Source organism: Denticeps clupeoides, chromosome 15 (genome assembly GCF_900700375.1).
Source record: "Denticeps clupeoides chromosome 15, fDenClu1.1, whole genome shotgun sequence".
Lineage (NCBI taxonomy): Eukaryota > Metazoa > Chordata > Actinopteri > Clupeiformes > Denticipitidae > Denticeps > Denticeps clupeoides.
The window spans coordinates 9,012,517-9,026,468 of record NC_041721.1 but is presented as its reverse complement, the minus strand read 5'-3'; the positions used below and the strand labels follow the sequence as shown (position 1 = coordinate 9,026,468).

Here is a 13,952-nt window from a genome sequence, read left to right as displayed (position 1 = left end):
TAAATCTCTTAGTGTAGTTTTTTAAAAATCAGTATTCACTTTGACAGTCCTAATGTATTTCTGTCAGGGCTGGTTCCGTGGGGCGCATGCGCGGACATGGGAGGGCGGGTGGAGCGAAGATGGGATCCGGAGCAGATTCTGGTGCGATGGTGGTCGCTGTCACTCACTGGAGCGAGTGGGAAACCAGCCGCGGTTCACCGTGCTGGGGGAGTCGGCCGAGAGGTGTGCGGGGTGCAAAGGGCTGTAGCCGTGTGGCTGTCAACATCCAGTTTAATCAGGCAAGAAGAATTACAGAGAGCCGGGCAGGGGTCAAGTATGAGAAGATCCATCAGACTGAAGGGGGTGTGCAGGGTTGAGACGAGGACACGGGTCCAGGAGCCAGGAGTCAATCCACCAGAGAAAGTGTATCCAGAGAGCGTGATCAAAGAACAGGCCAGGTCCTACATAGATGAACAGTAGCACATCACCATGGAGAAGTAATGGTCACTGATTTAATCCTCCTTTCCTCCTTTGCCTTCATGGTGAGTTGTAGCTGGTGGTGGTTGTGCGTTCCCCTGCTGAGGTGGTGGTGCGATGTGTTTAATAATGAAATTTTATTGTCCTTGAATGTTATTCGTCAAGTATGCGCTTAGTGTAACGTAACAACTTTTGTCTAAAACTGTGTTGACCCCGGGCTCTTGGATGTAAGGGGTAGGTGACAGGGTCCTTCAGGTTACTTTTCAACGATAGCCTCACAACTGACCAGGATTAACATCTGCCATGCAGCAGCTTCACCATTTAAACCTCCTCACTACCACCCACCCACCAGTTGACAGGATCCTGTCTTCATGAACGAAAGGGAACGCCACGAGCGAGGGAACCGGAGACAGCTGGTGTAGATGCATGGGAGCGTGAAGGTTTGCAGACGAGGGCTGTTTTTTTTTTTTTTTTTTACTTGCAGGGGGCGTTTGGTGAAATGTTCTCAGGGTGTTTGGCTGTCGTAATGAACGCTTATGTAACGGCATGTTCCTCGAGCTGGAACCGGGCGAGCAACAGTTTCTCAGATCGCCCGACTCCCTGCGCTCAATTTCATTTTCACATGCGTGGGTTTCTGGTCTGCGTGTGCATTTTGCTCTCATATGTAATCACCGCACACTTTCCCCACGTTGTTGACTCCTTGGGAGAAAACTCCATGGAGTTTTCAGTAAACAAGTGCCCTCGACTCGGTGATCCGGCCCGCGCAATGTCTCTTCTCCGTGTGAACACCCTCAGCCATTATGGCCGCCGCATTGGCACTCCAGTGTGGATTAGTGTAGAAAGAGGAATCCATTAGTTTCAACATGATATTACATTTCCAGGTGAAAGGAAAAGAGTTGATAAGATATTCTCAGTGGAACGCTCCACCGCTGTGGCTCTGCGGCCTCATTTTAATCGAGCGCTTTTGGTAAGCGGGCGTACTGGGTATGGTGAGTGCACCGTCATGGGATATGCAATGAAAAAGAAAGAGGGAAAATTAGACGGAGAAAATTAAAATTAACAGGGAGCACCGTGGCTTTCATCTCGGCTTTGATATGTCCTCTGGGAAAAAATTATACATTCTCTGCTGGGTTCGTTTTTTTTGGGAGGGTGTTAGGTCCTTTGGTCTTCAAAAGTGACATTTCACCAGACCTTTGGCGGCCAGTGGGTTCTGAAAAGTCTTCGGCCGCTATCTTTAAATTGTGAGAGTCCAACAGCGTCTAAGATAAAAAAAAAAAAAAAAAGCCATCTGTCTCTTTACAGATAACTTACAGTTGATTTATAAAGATTCCTACTGTGCAAGCCGAGTCAAATATTCTTATTGTTTTGTGGAGTTTTGTTTAACTGAAGAGTTTTTGTGCGTGTGTGTGTGTTTAAAGATATTTTAGACAGAAAATGTTGGCCAGACTATAATATGCAATTCTTTTAGATATAAAAAGGCACCATGGCTTTACAACTTTCTTTCATCATTTGGGTTATTATCATATTTCTTTAGAATCTGGACAGTGTCAAAGATGTTACTAATTTGCATTCCTCGGTTAAATGTGCGGTCCTAGGTTCAAATTTGCAGGGCCATACAGTCTCTTGCCACACATTGGCCAGGGCAGCCAGATCATTGTATTTAGCTCAGAAGAGTTTAGATAATATTAATTAAATCATTTTTTGCTTTCTTTTATTTATTTAGCACCATCGCTTGCCATCACACCCAATTAGAGCTGGTTTACTAGAGTGGTGAGCATCTGGCAGATCCTCTCACCAGGAGCCTGTCTCCCTCAGTGTAGTTTGCACAGTGGTTTCACCGACAACAGCCTCTCCCCTCCCACAAATAAGATGTACGTGCAGATATTCATTTCTACTCTTGGTTTGCCTTATTGCGCGATGCCAATTTCAGAGCATCTGACAGAAACTTCTCATAGTCTGTGAAAGAAAATGGGTCTGAATGAATGAGTTTTAAAGTAAATATAGGTAAAACCAGACTACAGCAATAGTGAATTGGAGCCTGAAATAGGGCTGTCTCTGTAATGAATATCTTCTGAAATATGAAATTTTGCCAAATGGCCAAAATTGTCCATTGGTCTTCATTATGAATAACTTAAATATGTTAATCATATGACAGCAGTTAGTTAAGCACTAAACAGAACGGTGAGATGCAGGGTTGACTGATACTGGATTGGTTCATCCTAAAGGTGTCTAAAATGTAAGCAAAACACACACAAAACAGTCAAAATGGTCCTATTTAGTATTTACCAGCTGTAACTATAATCAAATTAGAAATACATATTCTTGACAAGCAATTGTTTACTGAAATACATTTTCACCCTGAATGAAAAGTCATGGTTTATCGCTGCAAGGTTGTTAGTAATGTGAAATTAGAATAATAGGAAATCTGAATGGTGTTTAAAATGAGACTTTATATGCGGTTATGAGTAATGGTATATATAATTTTTTTGCACTCTCCAGTCAGGTTGAATTAATAATACATGTTGAGCTGATATTGAAAATAATTTTGAGTTCAGTGAATCATTATAGCATGATGTGCATAAGTGGAGGACTGAAATTTAGTCATCACCTCTGACAGCCTGTGGGCCTCGGTGCATTGCAACCAATTTTTTTTTCGTTGTGTAGAAAGATTGAATGCGTAAAATAATATTAAGATGCAGTCTCCTGATGTGAATGAGACAAAAGAATAAAGTGTCTACTTGTCTCCTGTGGTACGGAGGACTGCGCTCCCAGCTCCGGTGATATAGATATCTCTCAGTCCTGCAGTAAATAAAGTCATTTCTTTTTTTTTTCTCACGGTGGTTTATCACTAAGAACAAGTCTGCGGGGAGTAATCCAGTTCAGCCATTAAACATGTATGTGCTGAGTGCTTTGTGAAGACAAATTCAGTTGGAGGCAAACATATTGCATTGATAAAAGAAAAACCACCAAAAACATCTTTCAAATTTGTAATACATATTGAAATTGATGGAAATGTTAAATTGCAATACATTTTGAAATTCCTCCATAAAATTCTGAGCCTTAACCCCCAATACATCTACCTCATTAACTTATATATTGACTGATACCAAATAAAAAACAGTTGGCACTCACAGCACTGAAAGAGGCTGAAGTTCCGGTGAAAGTGTTGCTATGAGGTTTCCATTCGGTCTGAAGTTACCCGGTTGAGCTGAAGTCTTCTTCAGTTACATCCATACGCAAATGTCACATTCATATTTAGGGTTACATGAACTGTAAAGACTAGGTTTTGAAGGCTCTACAAAGTGAAGAATAAATAAATAAATTGGTGGGGACGACGCAGATGGTGGTGCTCAGTGTTTGTGGCTGACCTTTGAAGGTGTGAGCGCTGGACTTTCTGGCGCTATGATTCAACAGAACACAGAGGGCGTTGAAGAAACTAAGAGTTGAGAGAGTCTGTGGGCGTAGAAGTTGAGCAGAGAAATGCTGCAGTGATGTGAACCCCCTATAGCTTATTAAAAACTCAAACTGTATAGGGTTTGCTATGACAACATGCTGAAAAAGTACTTTTTTAGCTTTAAAAAGTACTGTAGTCTTCAGTTTCATGAAGTCTACTTAAGCCCATAAATCTTTTCCATGGGTTCTGGGTTATTTCGGAGCCCAGATACCCACCTGAGGTTTCTGGGAGTCTTTACTGATTTGTTCCTGAGGCCACGGTGCTTCCATGAGTTGTTGGTCCTTGCAGTTGGTTGGTCCTATGAGCCTTGTGTTATTTCCAGCCCCTCACTGGGTCCTCTCTGACCCTAACATGACTGCTGTCTCTGAAATCCTGCACAATTCCTGAGTCTTGTTTCACTTGGGAGTCCACTGTCACAAAATATCACAAATCCATCCAACGTCTAAAACTGACATCTAGTTGAAGATGTAAAGGTGTAGCTTCCAGACAGTTTTCTGTGTCCCTGTCTGTGAGACATTTTTGAACCCAGTTTCCTTGGGATTGCAGCAAGTCCATTGGTCTTTGTCATTGTTGGGATTGTCTGCTGTTAGTCCGCTCTTTCTGTTCTTCTGCTGTTAAACTGTAATCCTGAGAGCATCCTGGGAGAAATAGAGAATAAAAAAACTGAGTCAATTTGCTGCATTTGAACATGGTAGGAGATTTTTTTTCTTGATGTTTTATTGGTATTAAACTCTGAAACTCCTTTAAATGGTTTAAGGTTGTATTTGTTTTTATTTCTAATGGAGGGGAAAATAAAAATGAAAAACGTAGCCTTGCAGACTTGTTTTTGAAGGTTTTCCTGAACCAGCACGTATCCCGCATGCCCTGGGGGATGCAGCTGGACAGACTGTGTCCTATTTATTTTCCATATATATCTGAGGCTCCTTCCAGCTCATCATCATTCTCCATCCACCTCCAGGCGCTTAGGAACCACCGCTTCCTCAAGTGCATAGTTGTGTGAAACAGCTGTCTGGTCTGTGAGCAAAAAGGAGCTCCGCTGGTAATGAGGAGCTTTAAAGATGCGCTGCCAAGCTCCATCATTAAGCCATCGGAGAGTCTCATTCGACCCTGAAACACTCACACTAATCCCATTCAGCCCACTCTTCCACTTGCTTTTGTGTGTAAGGGTGTTGTGTGTAAGTGAATGGTCTTATTCTTTTATTGTTTTTTTTTTACATTTACGGGGTCACACATTATTCTGAGAGAAATGGTAGCAGAAATATGGTTTAGGAAAACTAACAGCCTTGATTTGAACCTTGACTTTCTGACTGTGTCTATGAGAGACAGACATTAAATGAAGAAAAAAATATGTGGGCGCTTATTCAAAGGTGTACAAAGGGTGCTACCTACAGAACCTTCAAAAACACAGTAGAATTTGAAACCCTTAACATTCTTTTAATAGCTATTGCTGCTTTTGATGCCACTTTTTTTCTAATCGCCAGGCCCTTTGCGTTGAGTTCCAGTGAGGTGCTTGTGTGCTGAATTTCTTTTACTTTTGTGGATATCTCACACTTTTCCTGCTTTGGCAACAGACATTGACGAGTGTTTGGATGGCTTTGTGGAGTGCGACAGCCGCGCCACATGCGTCAACCTGCCGGGCTGGTACCACTGCGAGTGTCGGGATGGCTACCATGACAATGGGATGTTCTCAGCCAATGGGGAGTCGTGCGAAGGTAGGAGAGGTTCCCTGCAGCGTTGACACTTTCATGTACTCTGCTTGATTTGCATTTGCCAGGAACAGGTCTCAATTTAGAAGATGCCTTTTTGCATTCTAAATAATTTTCCAATATCAACGAGTTGATATTGTATTTTCATAGTTAAACAGCAAATTCTTAAAAAGAGCATCTTTTGCCTGTCTATGTTTGTATACATTTTGTAAACATGCACTGTAGGTTTTCCTCATCTGGTAGCTTAATTTTTCTCTCATTCTCATCTAGTACTCATCTGTTTTATTGTGACAAATTTAGCCACATTATTAAGACACCTCCATTTAATTAGAACATTTGCAATGTTTTTAACCAATTTGTGTAAGCGCCAAATCTGTCACACTGACATCTTCAAAAGAGACGATTGGTTAAATTTGCCATAATTGTTTGTACATTACGAAATCTTGGAGGGACTGGTTGTGTTGTGATCTTCGTTTTTTTTCATTCATTTATATATTAGCATTATGTTTCCATTTAATATCCATTTTTTTATATTTCCAATAATTATTTATTATTACTTTTCATTCAAGCAAATGAATTGTTTTCCCCCCAGACATAGATGAGTGTGAGATGGAAAGACACAGCTGTGCCAATGACACTGTCTGCTTTAACATGGACGGGAGCTACGACTGCCGATGCCCTCATGGAAAGAACTGTTCTGGAGACTGTGTCCATGACAACAAGGTCAAGCACAACAGCCAGATCTGGGTGCTGGACAGTGACAGGTGTTCTGTGTGCTCCTGCCAGGTGATTGAGGATTTTCGCATCTAATCAGCAACACACTAATTGGTGCATATTGCACTTCTTTTAACATGATACTGGTGATCTGTATTTAAAATTTTACTGATAATGATAAGAATTAAAAAGTAAAAGTCCCCGTTCTATAGTCAGGAATCTTAGGAAAATGGCCAAACAAAGAGTTTAATCAATCGTTTTCTTTTTGGTGTGCATGTCAGAATGGCTTGGTGATGTGCCGGCGGATGGTGTGTGACTGTGACAATCCCACGGCAGACCTCTTCTGCTGTCCAGAGTGTGACCCACGCATCAGCAGCCAGTGCCTGCATCAGAACGGCGTACTGACCTACAGCAGTGGAGACTCCTGGGTGGAGAACTGCCAGCAGTGCCAGTGCTTGGTGAGTGCGACAGTACAGGCCAGTACCAGCAAATCAATACCTAAACACATTTTCACACTTTCCAACATGCAGCATCAGGATAAGCAGAAGCCCAGTAGACATTATCAGAAATGAAGATAACCAGCTATGTCTTTGTGTGCGGTCAAGAGGGGCCGATTGTGCTACATGGAGTTTGCAGGCCAGAAGGTTTTCTGGGAGTATGGAGGAAGCTCTCAGTAATGGAGCTCAGGCTTCTGTTCAGAGCTATGATTGCAGCAGAGAACATGGCATTAAAAACACTCAATACCGCCAGAAATTGACCCTCTCCTGTAGTGAGGTAGCAAAATCACACACACACACAAGGTTCTTATATCTATTTGAGGACTTTGTTAATAGGAACCAGTAAAATGTTTCCAATGTTACTTAACGCCCTTATCCAGAGCAACCTACAAGGTGCTTTCATGTTACCATCAATGAATTAATCCAGTCATGAGATTACTAGGGACTGAACAAGTGTCTTGGTGGCACGTGTTGATAGATAAGGGCGGATTCGTCTGATATTGTAGAGAAGGAATCTACATAAGCAGGAAAGATTGGTGATGTGAGTCGAGAATGAGAGTCTGTTGTCCACGGTTGCGGGCTGTTGCAGAAGGAGAGATCTGTGAGTTGTTCAGGGAGATAGCAAGAGGCTGATGTGGTGAAGAATCTGCTGGAATGAACATTTGTTTGGTTTTGGTTGGATTGAGTTTTAGATGATGGGCTGCCATCCAAGATGAAATGTCAGTTAGACATGCAGAGATTTTGGAAGCAGCATGTACATCTGATGGAGGAAAAGAGAAGATGAGCTGTGTGTTGTCGGCATAGCAGTGGTAGGATAACCCGTGTGAGGAAATGACCTCACCAAGTGATCGTGTGTAGAGGGACAAAAGGAGAGGACTGAGTACTGGGCCCTGAGGGATGCCAGTGAAGAGAGTGTGTGTAGCAGATGTGGATCCTTTCCAAGTCATTGAGTAAGATCTCTCATCAATGTAGGAAGCAAACTATTGCAATGCCGACCCCTGAATTCCAAGTGTCTTCAGGATAGACAGGAGAGTCTTGTGGTTAACTATATCAAATGCTGCAGAGAGGTTGAGGAGAATAAGAATAGAATGAGTTTTGCTGATCTGGAGCCATGTAGCTTCTCAGAAACCGCCAAAAGGGTCATCTCTGTTTAATGACCTGCTCTGAAGCCAGACTGGTTGGCTCTAGGAGGTTCTCATTGTGAGAAGCTGAAAATGCCTATGCCTATGCCTATGCCTATGCCTTTTCAGCAGGGGTTTGCCTTGATCTTGTGAAAAGGAAGCGCTTTCAGTCATAAAAGCTGAAAATGGCCGTGAGTCGTCAGTGTTGCTGAGTTGTGCCAGGTATGCAGCTCGGGCCCACTGGTCAATGGTTGTTCTCACTGAGAAGAAAAAGCATTACATCTCTCTGACATTGCAGGTATTTTATAAGCTTTAGAAGCTCAAAGCTGTTCCTCTCTCAGCGAATTCTCAAATTGTGCTCATGAACATGCCATGCCATAAATATTCTGTCACTGAAATTTTCAATTCCTCTGTGTTTTCCCATTCAAACAAACTTATTATTCAAATTATTGAATTTTAGCAATGCTTTTTTTTCTTGTCACTGTGGCCCCCAGAACCCATGTGACTAAACCATAACGGTTCTGTAATGATTTAGGGTTGATTTTGCATATGAGCTAAAAACATTATTTATTATTTATACTAACAAATAACAATCATAGTTAGGATGAGCTAATAGGTAAAAGGTATTGTAAATATTACCAACAGCTTTAATGGAGGGTAGCTAAAGCTTGCCCAAAAAAGAAGCAAAATGTGTGTGTATCATCAGCATGGCACCAATTTTTTTATGTGTGCAGCAAAAAAAGGACATGATTATTTCAAGATATTGAAATTTTTATTCGTCATGTCCATACTTATAGTGCAACACGCAGTGAAATGCATTCTGAAACACAGTTTTTTTGGCTGTGCCATCAAAAAAAAAGTTAAAAATGCATGTAAATATTTATGTTTAAAGACATAGACATCACTGGGTTGTGACTATGGATACTTAACTTGCACAGTATGTAGCAGAATGTGAATGTTAAGTAAAAATCAAACAAAATAGTGAGTTACAGTACAGAGATTCCAGCTAAAGTGCATTGTGCATGGATTGTGCAATGAACAGTGTAGCAGCAACAGATTGCAGCGTAGTGGTGAGAGACTACAACAGTGAACATTCAGATGGTTGGTGTGTGGGGTGGGAGGTGTGGTGGCATATCCTGGTTCAGCATCCTTATGGCCTGTGGATTTTTGCCTGATTTTAAATTTAGGACAGATTGTTTTTGGGGTGTAATTGTCCTTAATAACTGGTCCTACATCTCTTGGAGGTGGAAGGCGTGACCTGCAGAAGCATTCTGCTACACAGATCACCCTCTGTAGGGCTTTGTGATCCTTTTGTTGCCAAACCATGAAGTAATGTGTCAGGATGCTCTCCACAGTCCAGGGTAGAAAGTCTTTAGGATGCCTGGAGACACCCTGAACTGTCTCAGCTGATACAGGTGATGTTTTGCCCTTTTGGTTTGAACACAGATTTTTTTTCAATTAACATTAATAATATTTGAAAAGTGAATTGGAATGATAAATCATTTACTGATCATTTGGAGTTATCTTCTGGTTTTAGATTAAGTTTGTTTCATTTCTGTTTTTTGAATCATTTTTAATCCTTGGTTAAAAATGAAAAAATTAATATAATAGAAATAAGTTAACCAATGGTTGCTCACCTTTTTTTGTTCAAGCAATCTCAGTACAATAAGCCCAATCACTCTTAAGTCTCTGAAACAGCATGCATTATGTGCCCACTCCAGCTGGATTAAAAAGCTTTAATAAAAGATCAAAATCTACAATTTGTTCTGTAATTCTATAATAATTATACAGTAAATGTGGCCCTTTTGGTTTAGATGTAGATGATTGTATGTTTGTAAAGACGTGATTGCTTGTATGAGTGTTGAGAAGTACATGGATCTTACATGATTAGTGATTTGTAACCGAAGGTTGACACATTTTTAATAGCAGCTTCATAGAAATCCTGAATCTTTAATACTTTATGACACAATTCCACAGACCTGGTTAATGTCCACTACGAGGGCTGCTACAGAGACGTTCCTGACTGTTTCCGTTCATAGCATTTTACACAAAAACAAATATGTCCGTTATAAAACATTATTAATTCGAATATTATCTAATTGTTACTGGACATCCTGTAGCATTGCACAAGAAGGAACAATTTAATTTATTTATATTCATGTCATGCCATGTGTTTGGGCACTGCTGCATCCCCTGGAGACTGGAAAAGACAATAGCCAAGCAGGGGAGCTTTACATTTGTCCTGTTCCAGCGATGGGAAGAATGACCCACTTCTCCTCCAGACACAGAACAGATGAGCAAAAGGTGCTTCCCATTTCCACACCGCACTTTAAGAAAAAGTCATTTCTCAAAATCTGATGTGGGTGGGGATGAGGGTGTACGTCTGCGACACATTCAACTTGTGCAAAGAAACCAACCATATCAACACAAACACACACTAAATCCCTCACACATCCAATTTAATATAAATAAATATTCAATATTTTACCTACAGTTTAATTAATCCATGATTCATAATTATGCGTAGTTTAGGGTTCAATGAGAAAATGCTGTTTCCAGCTATGACTTGATGTACATGCCTTCTCCCGTAGATTGAGTGGACTGTGCTGGGTTAAAACTGCGTTTAACTGGAAGCCAGTGTAGAGAAAACAATTCTGAGTGAAATGTGATCATATTTTCTTCTGCAGCATGTGGTTCATTATGCAAGAAATTCATCATTGCATAATATGTTCTGTGCATCAGCTCATTCAACATTTTATTAAATACATCATTTTTAGTGGAATCAAATTCTGTGAAACTGCAAATATTCTCTTATAGTGAATCAATGGGATTTCTGCACTACTGCAACTAACCTCTTACAACAAATCTCTGGGCTTCTTCAAGCATGGAGGTGGAGCTGATGTTCGGTGTGGAGTTTATCATGGTCAGCATGGTGTTGAGTGCACCACAAGGTGCCTTCCTTGGGCGTTATCGATCTCTCATTACCTGCAGTCTCGTCCCTGGGTCAACGATGCCCTCCACTGAACCACACACCTAGACATCGATCCACTGCAGGGATATCAGCTCACTGTTGACAAACTGCCAGTTTCAACCTGGTGTAGACAAAATTCAGTAGTACTTCTTGAAAAAAAATAGTCTGATATGACAGCTTTGTAATTTGGAACCTAATCACAATGTTGTGATATCACTTTACATGTACTTTGTTATAAATTTTCTTTATAAGAGTTTTTTAGTGTGGAGTCTTTCCTTGTGTGCAGAACGGTCAAGTGTGGGGGGTATCAAAGCCCATTGAGACGTACTGTATGTGATTTTGGGCTATATAAGAAATAAATGTTGTTGTTGTCTGCTGTGGGATGTTGAGGTAACTACAACTCACTTTAAGATGATGGGAAGTGTAGTTGTAATTGAACCTCCTTTGATCCTGAACTAAGGACTTTGATGTATGCTAGCCAATAAGGGTCCTTCTTTGACTTGATTACAAGTGACATCTTGCAGTTTCCCTCACTCCCAGTTCTTAATTTGGAGATTGCATGACAGGTTTGAATGGATTTGGGGGAAAAAATGTTCAAATTAATCCATTCATTAGAGTAACCACCCATAACTTTCACTCTAACTTTCCAGGAGCTTTACAGTGAGGTCACTTGTAAAGGGGCAGTGGTGGCCTAGCGGTTAAGGAAGCGGCTAGGTTGCCGGTTCACCAGGGTGCCACTGAGGTGCCACTGAGCAAAGCACCGTCCCCACACACTGCTCCCCGGGTACCTGCCATGGCTGCCTACTGCTCACTAAGGTGCTCACAGGGTGATGGGTTAAATGCAGAGGACAAATTTCACTGTGTGCACCATGTGCTGTGCCACTTCACTTTCTTCTTCTTCACTTTTACACATGTGTGTTGAAAGACTTAATGTCAATTTATGTGTCCGTTCTAACTCAGTGGGAGCTTCAGGGATCTGTGGATTAAAAAAATTAATTATTCATAACTCTGACCCATGACACATTTCTGTCTCTCCTTGCTGTAGAGAGGTGAGGTAGACTGCTGGCCCATCTCCTGCCCCCCGGTACAGGACTGTGAGTTCACTGCCATCCCTGAGGGCGAATGCTGCCCCCGCTGTGTTACCAACCCCTGCCAGGCCAACACCATCAGCAATGATATCACCAAGACCTGCACGGATGAACATGGAATCAGCCGATTCAGTGGGTCCACGTGGACCAAGCATGGCACAGAATGTATCCTCTGCCAGTGCAAGGTAACAGTATCATACATTATTTTTTACAGTTTTGTGTGGACACTGAGTATTTTCTTTTCTTATTATATCAACTTAATCATTCTTCTCTGTCTTGTTGTAAATAATAATATCTTGTGGCGAGCATCAGTAAGATGTTTTACATACATGATTCCATTGTGAGAACATTTAGTGCACGCGCACACACACATGTACATGCTTTAATTTATCACACACTCATTTATTAACTTACAATGCATTGAGCCGATTGGAGGGGGGGTGGGGGGGGGGGGGGGTGAAGGCAGTGAAAATTCAGCAGAGAGGGAACTGCCAAGGTCATCTACAGATAGTAGATATCAAGCTGACCAAGAACAAATACATTATTGATTGTATTCTCTCCCTGTTTGTCTCTACAGAATGGCCATGTGTGCTGTTCAGTGGACCCACTGTGCCTTTAGTTCTTCTGCAGGGCCGATGTGGCCGCTTCACTCCCATGTACAGTCATTTCTCAAACCTACAAAACACATTTTATAGAAAAATCCCCCCAAAAAAAGCATCAACCCGTGGCCGGATGCCAACCAAACCCATGCTTTATCTCCACCTAAAAGACATCCACGGTGATGTTCAGATGTCCAAGATAAGGTCAGCTCCCAAGACATTATATTTTGAAATTTTTTATATTAGTTTTGGATTTTAAAGGGCATTTTGTCCCTTTGTTTTGTCCCTTTGTCTGTGTTAAGCCCACTAATGTTTGTATAACTGTCTTGGACCAAATTTGCAGAATCCCACTCGCTCCTAAGTACAACTGCACCTCAGAGGTGGCCAATCCAGTCAGGGATGGAGTGTCTTTGAGTCTATGAGCCCTATTTTGAAAGCACTATAATAGACATTGTGCATGGGGCTTTTTTGCTAATGTCAGGTCAAGCACATCCTCAGCCTCAGGATTTACAGAACATATCACATACACAACTCTGTCATAATCATCTCTGGATCACACCCACTACCAAATGAAACGTGAAAACTCCCAATGTATTATGTCTTAAAAACAGCTCTAAAAATGTCTCCACTATTACTGGTTAATTCTAGTTTTAACGGTTATCCTGAAGATCTGTGTACACACTGGCCTTTCATGAATCGGATTGAACACCCCTGTGGTGGTACTGGGGGTGTTTGTTTTGACAGAAAATTGGATATTGATATTGTTAATCATTTTGGTTGGTTGATTTCGGATTAATTTCTAGTTGGGATTTGTCAATATTTTTGTTGTTTTTTGAACTTAAATTTGTTGATGTTTAATTTATGGTGTGAATTGGTGTTGTGTAAAATGGTGAAATAAAGGTTTCCTTTTGGGAACATTTCCCTTGGTCTTTGTTTTGTTTCAACTTGTATGTGTGTGTTTTGTCACTGTGATACACAGCAAGCACAGCACACAGTGCATGCAACAAAATGTGTCCTCTGCAGTTAACCCATCCTCCATGAAAGGCAACCGGGGAGAGAACGTGTGAGAGAATGATAAGGGGACCTCAACGACACATTGACGATTCAGGATTTGAACCCAAACCCTTTGATCACAAGTCCACATCCTTACCTGCAATACCACCACTGCCCCAGGCCATTACTGGCGAAGGAGATTGTAGTCACTTTTATGATGATGGTCTGTCTCTCTTTTTTAATTTTAATTGCCATTTTTATAGCAACACCTATAAAAACTTGAAAAATAAAAACGTGAAAAATTGTAATGTTCTAAAACATTTTACTGGTAGTGTGTAAATTTCAATAAACCT

General features: G+C 41.2%; 1 protein-coding gene across 1 annotated transcript in view; it reads left to right on the top strand.

The window, feature by feature from the left end:
* The window catches only part of LOC114765084 (protein kinase C-binding protein NELL2-like), a 40,524-nt gene extending 26,992 nt beyond the window's left edge, over nucleotides 1-13,532 (top strand). Inside the window, exons 16-20 of the mRNA XM_028955159.1 lie at nucleotides 5,482-5,622; nucleotides 6,209-6,402; nucleotides 6,612-6,788; nucleotides 11,965-12,192; nucleotides 12,585-13,532. Of these exons, the coding sequence (XP_028810992.1) occupies nucleotides 5,482-5,622; nucleotides 6,209-6,402; nucleotides 6,612-6,788; nucleotides 11,965-12,192; nucleotides 12,585-12,626 (782 nt within the window). The 3' untranslated portion in view covers nucleotides 12,627-13,532. The remainder of the gene's footprint in view (nucleotides 1-5,481; nucleotides 5,623-6,208; nucleotides 6,403-6,611; nucleotides 6,789-11,964; nucleotides 12,193-12,584) is intronic.
* Nucleotides 13,533-13,952: the final 420 nt, after the last annotated feature.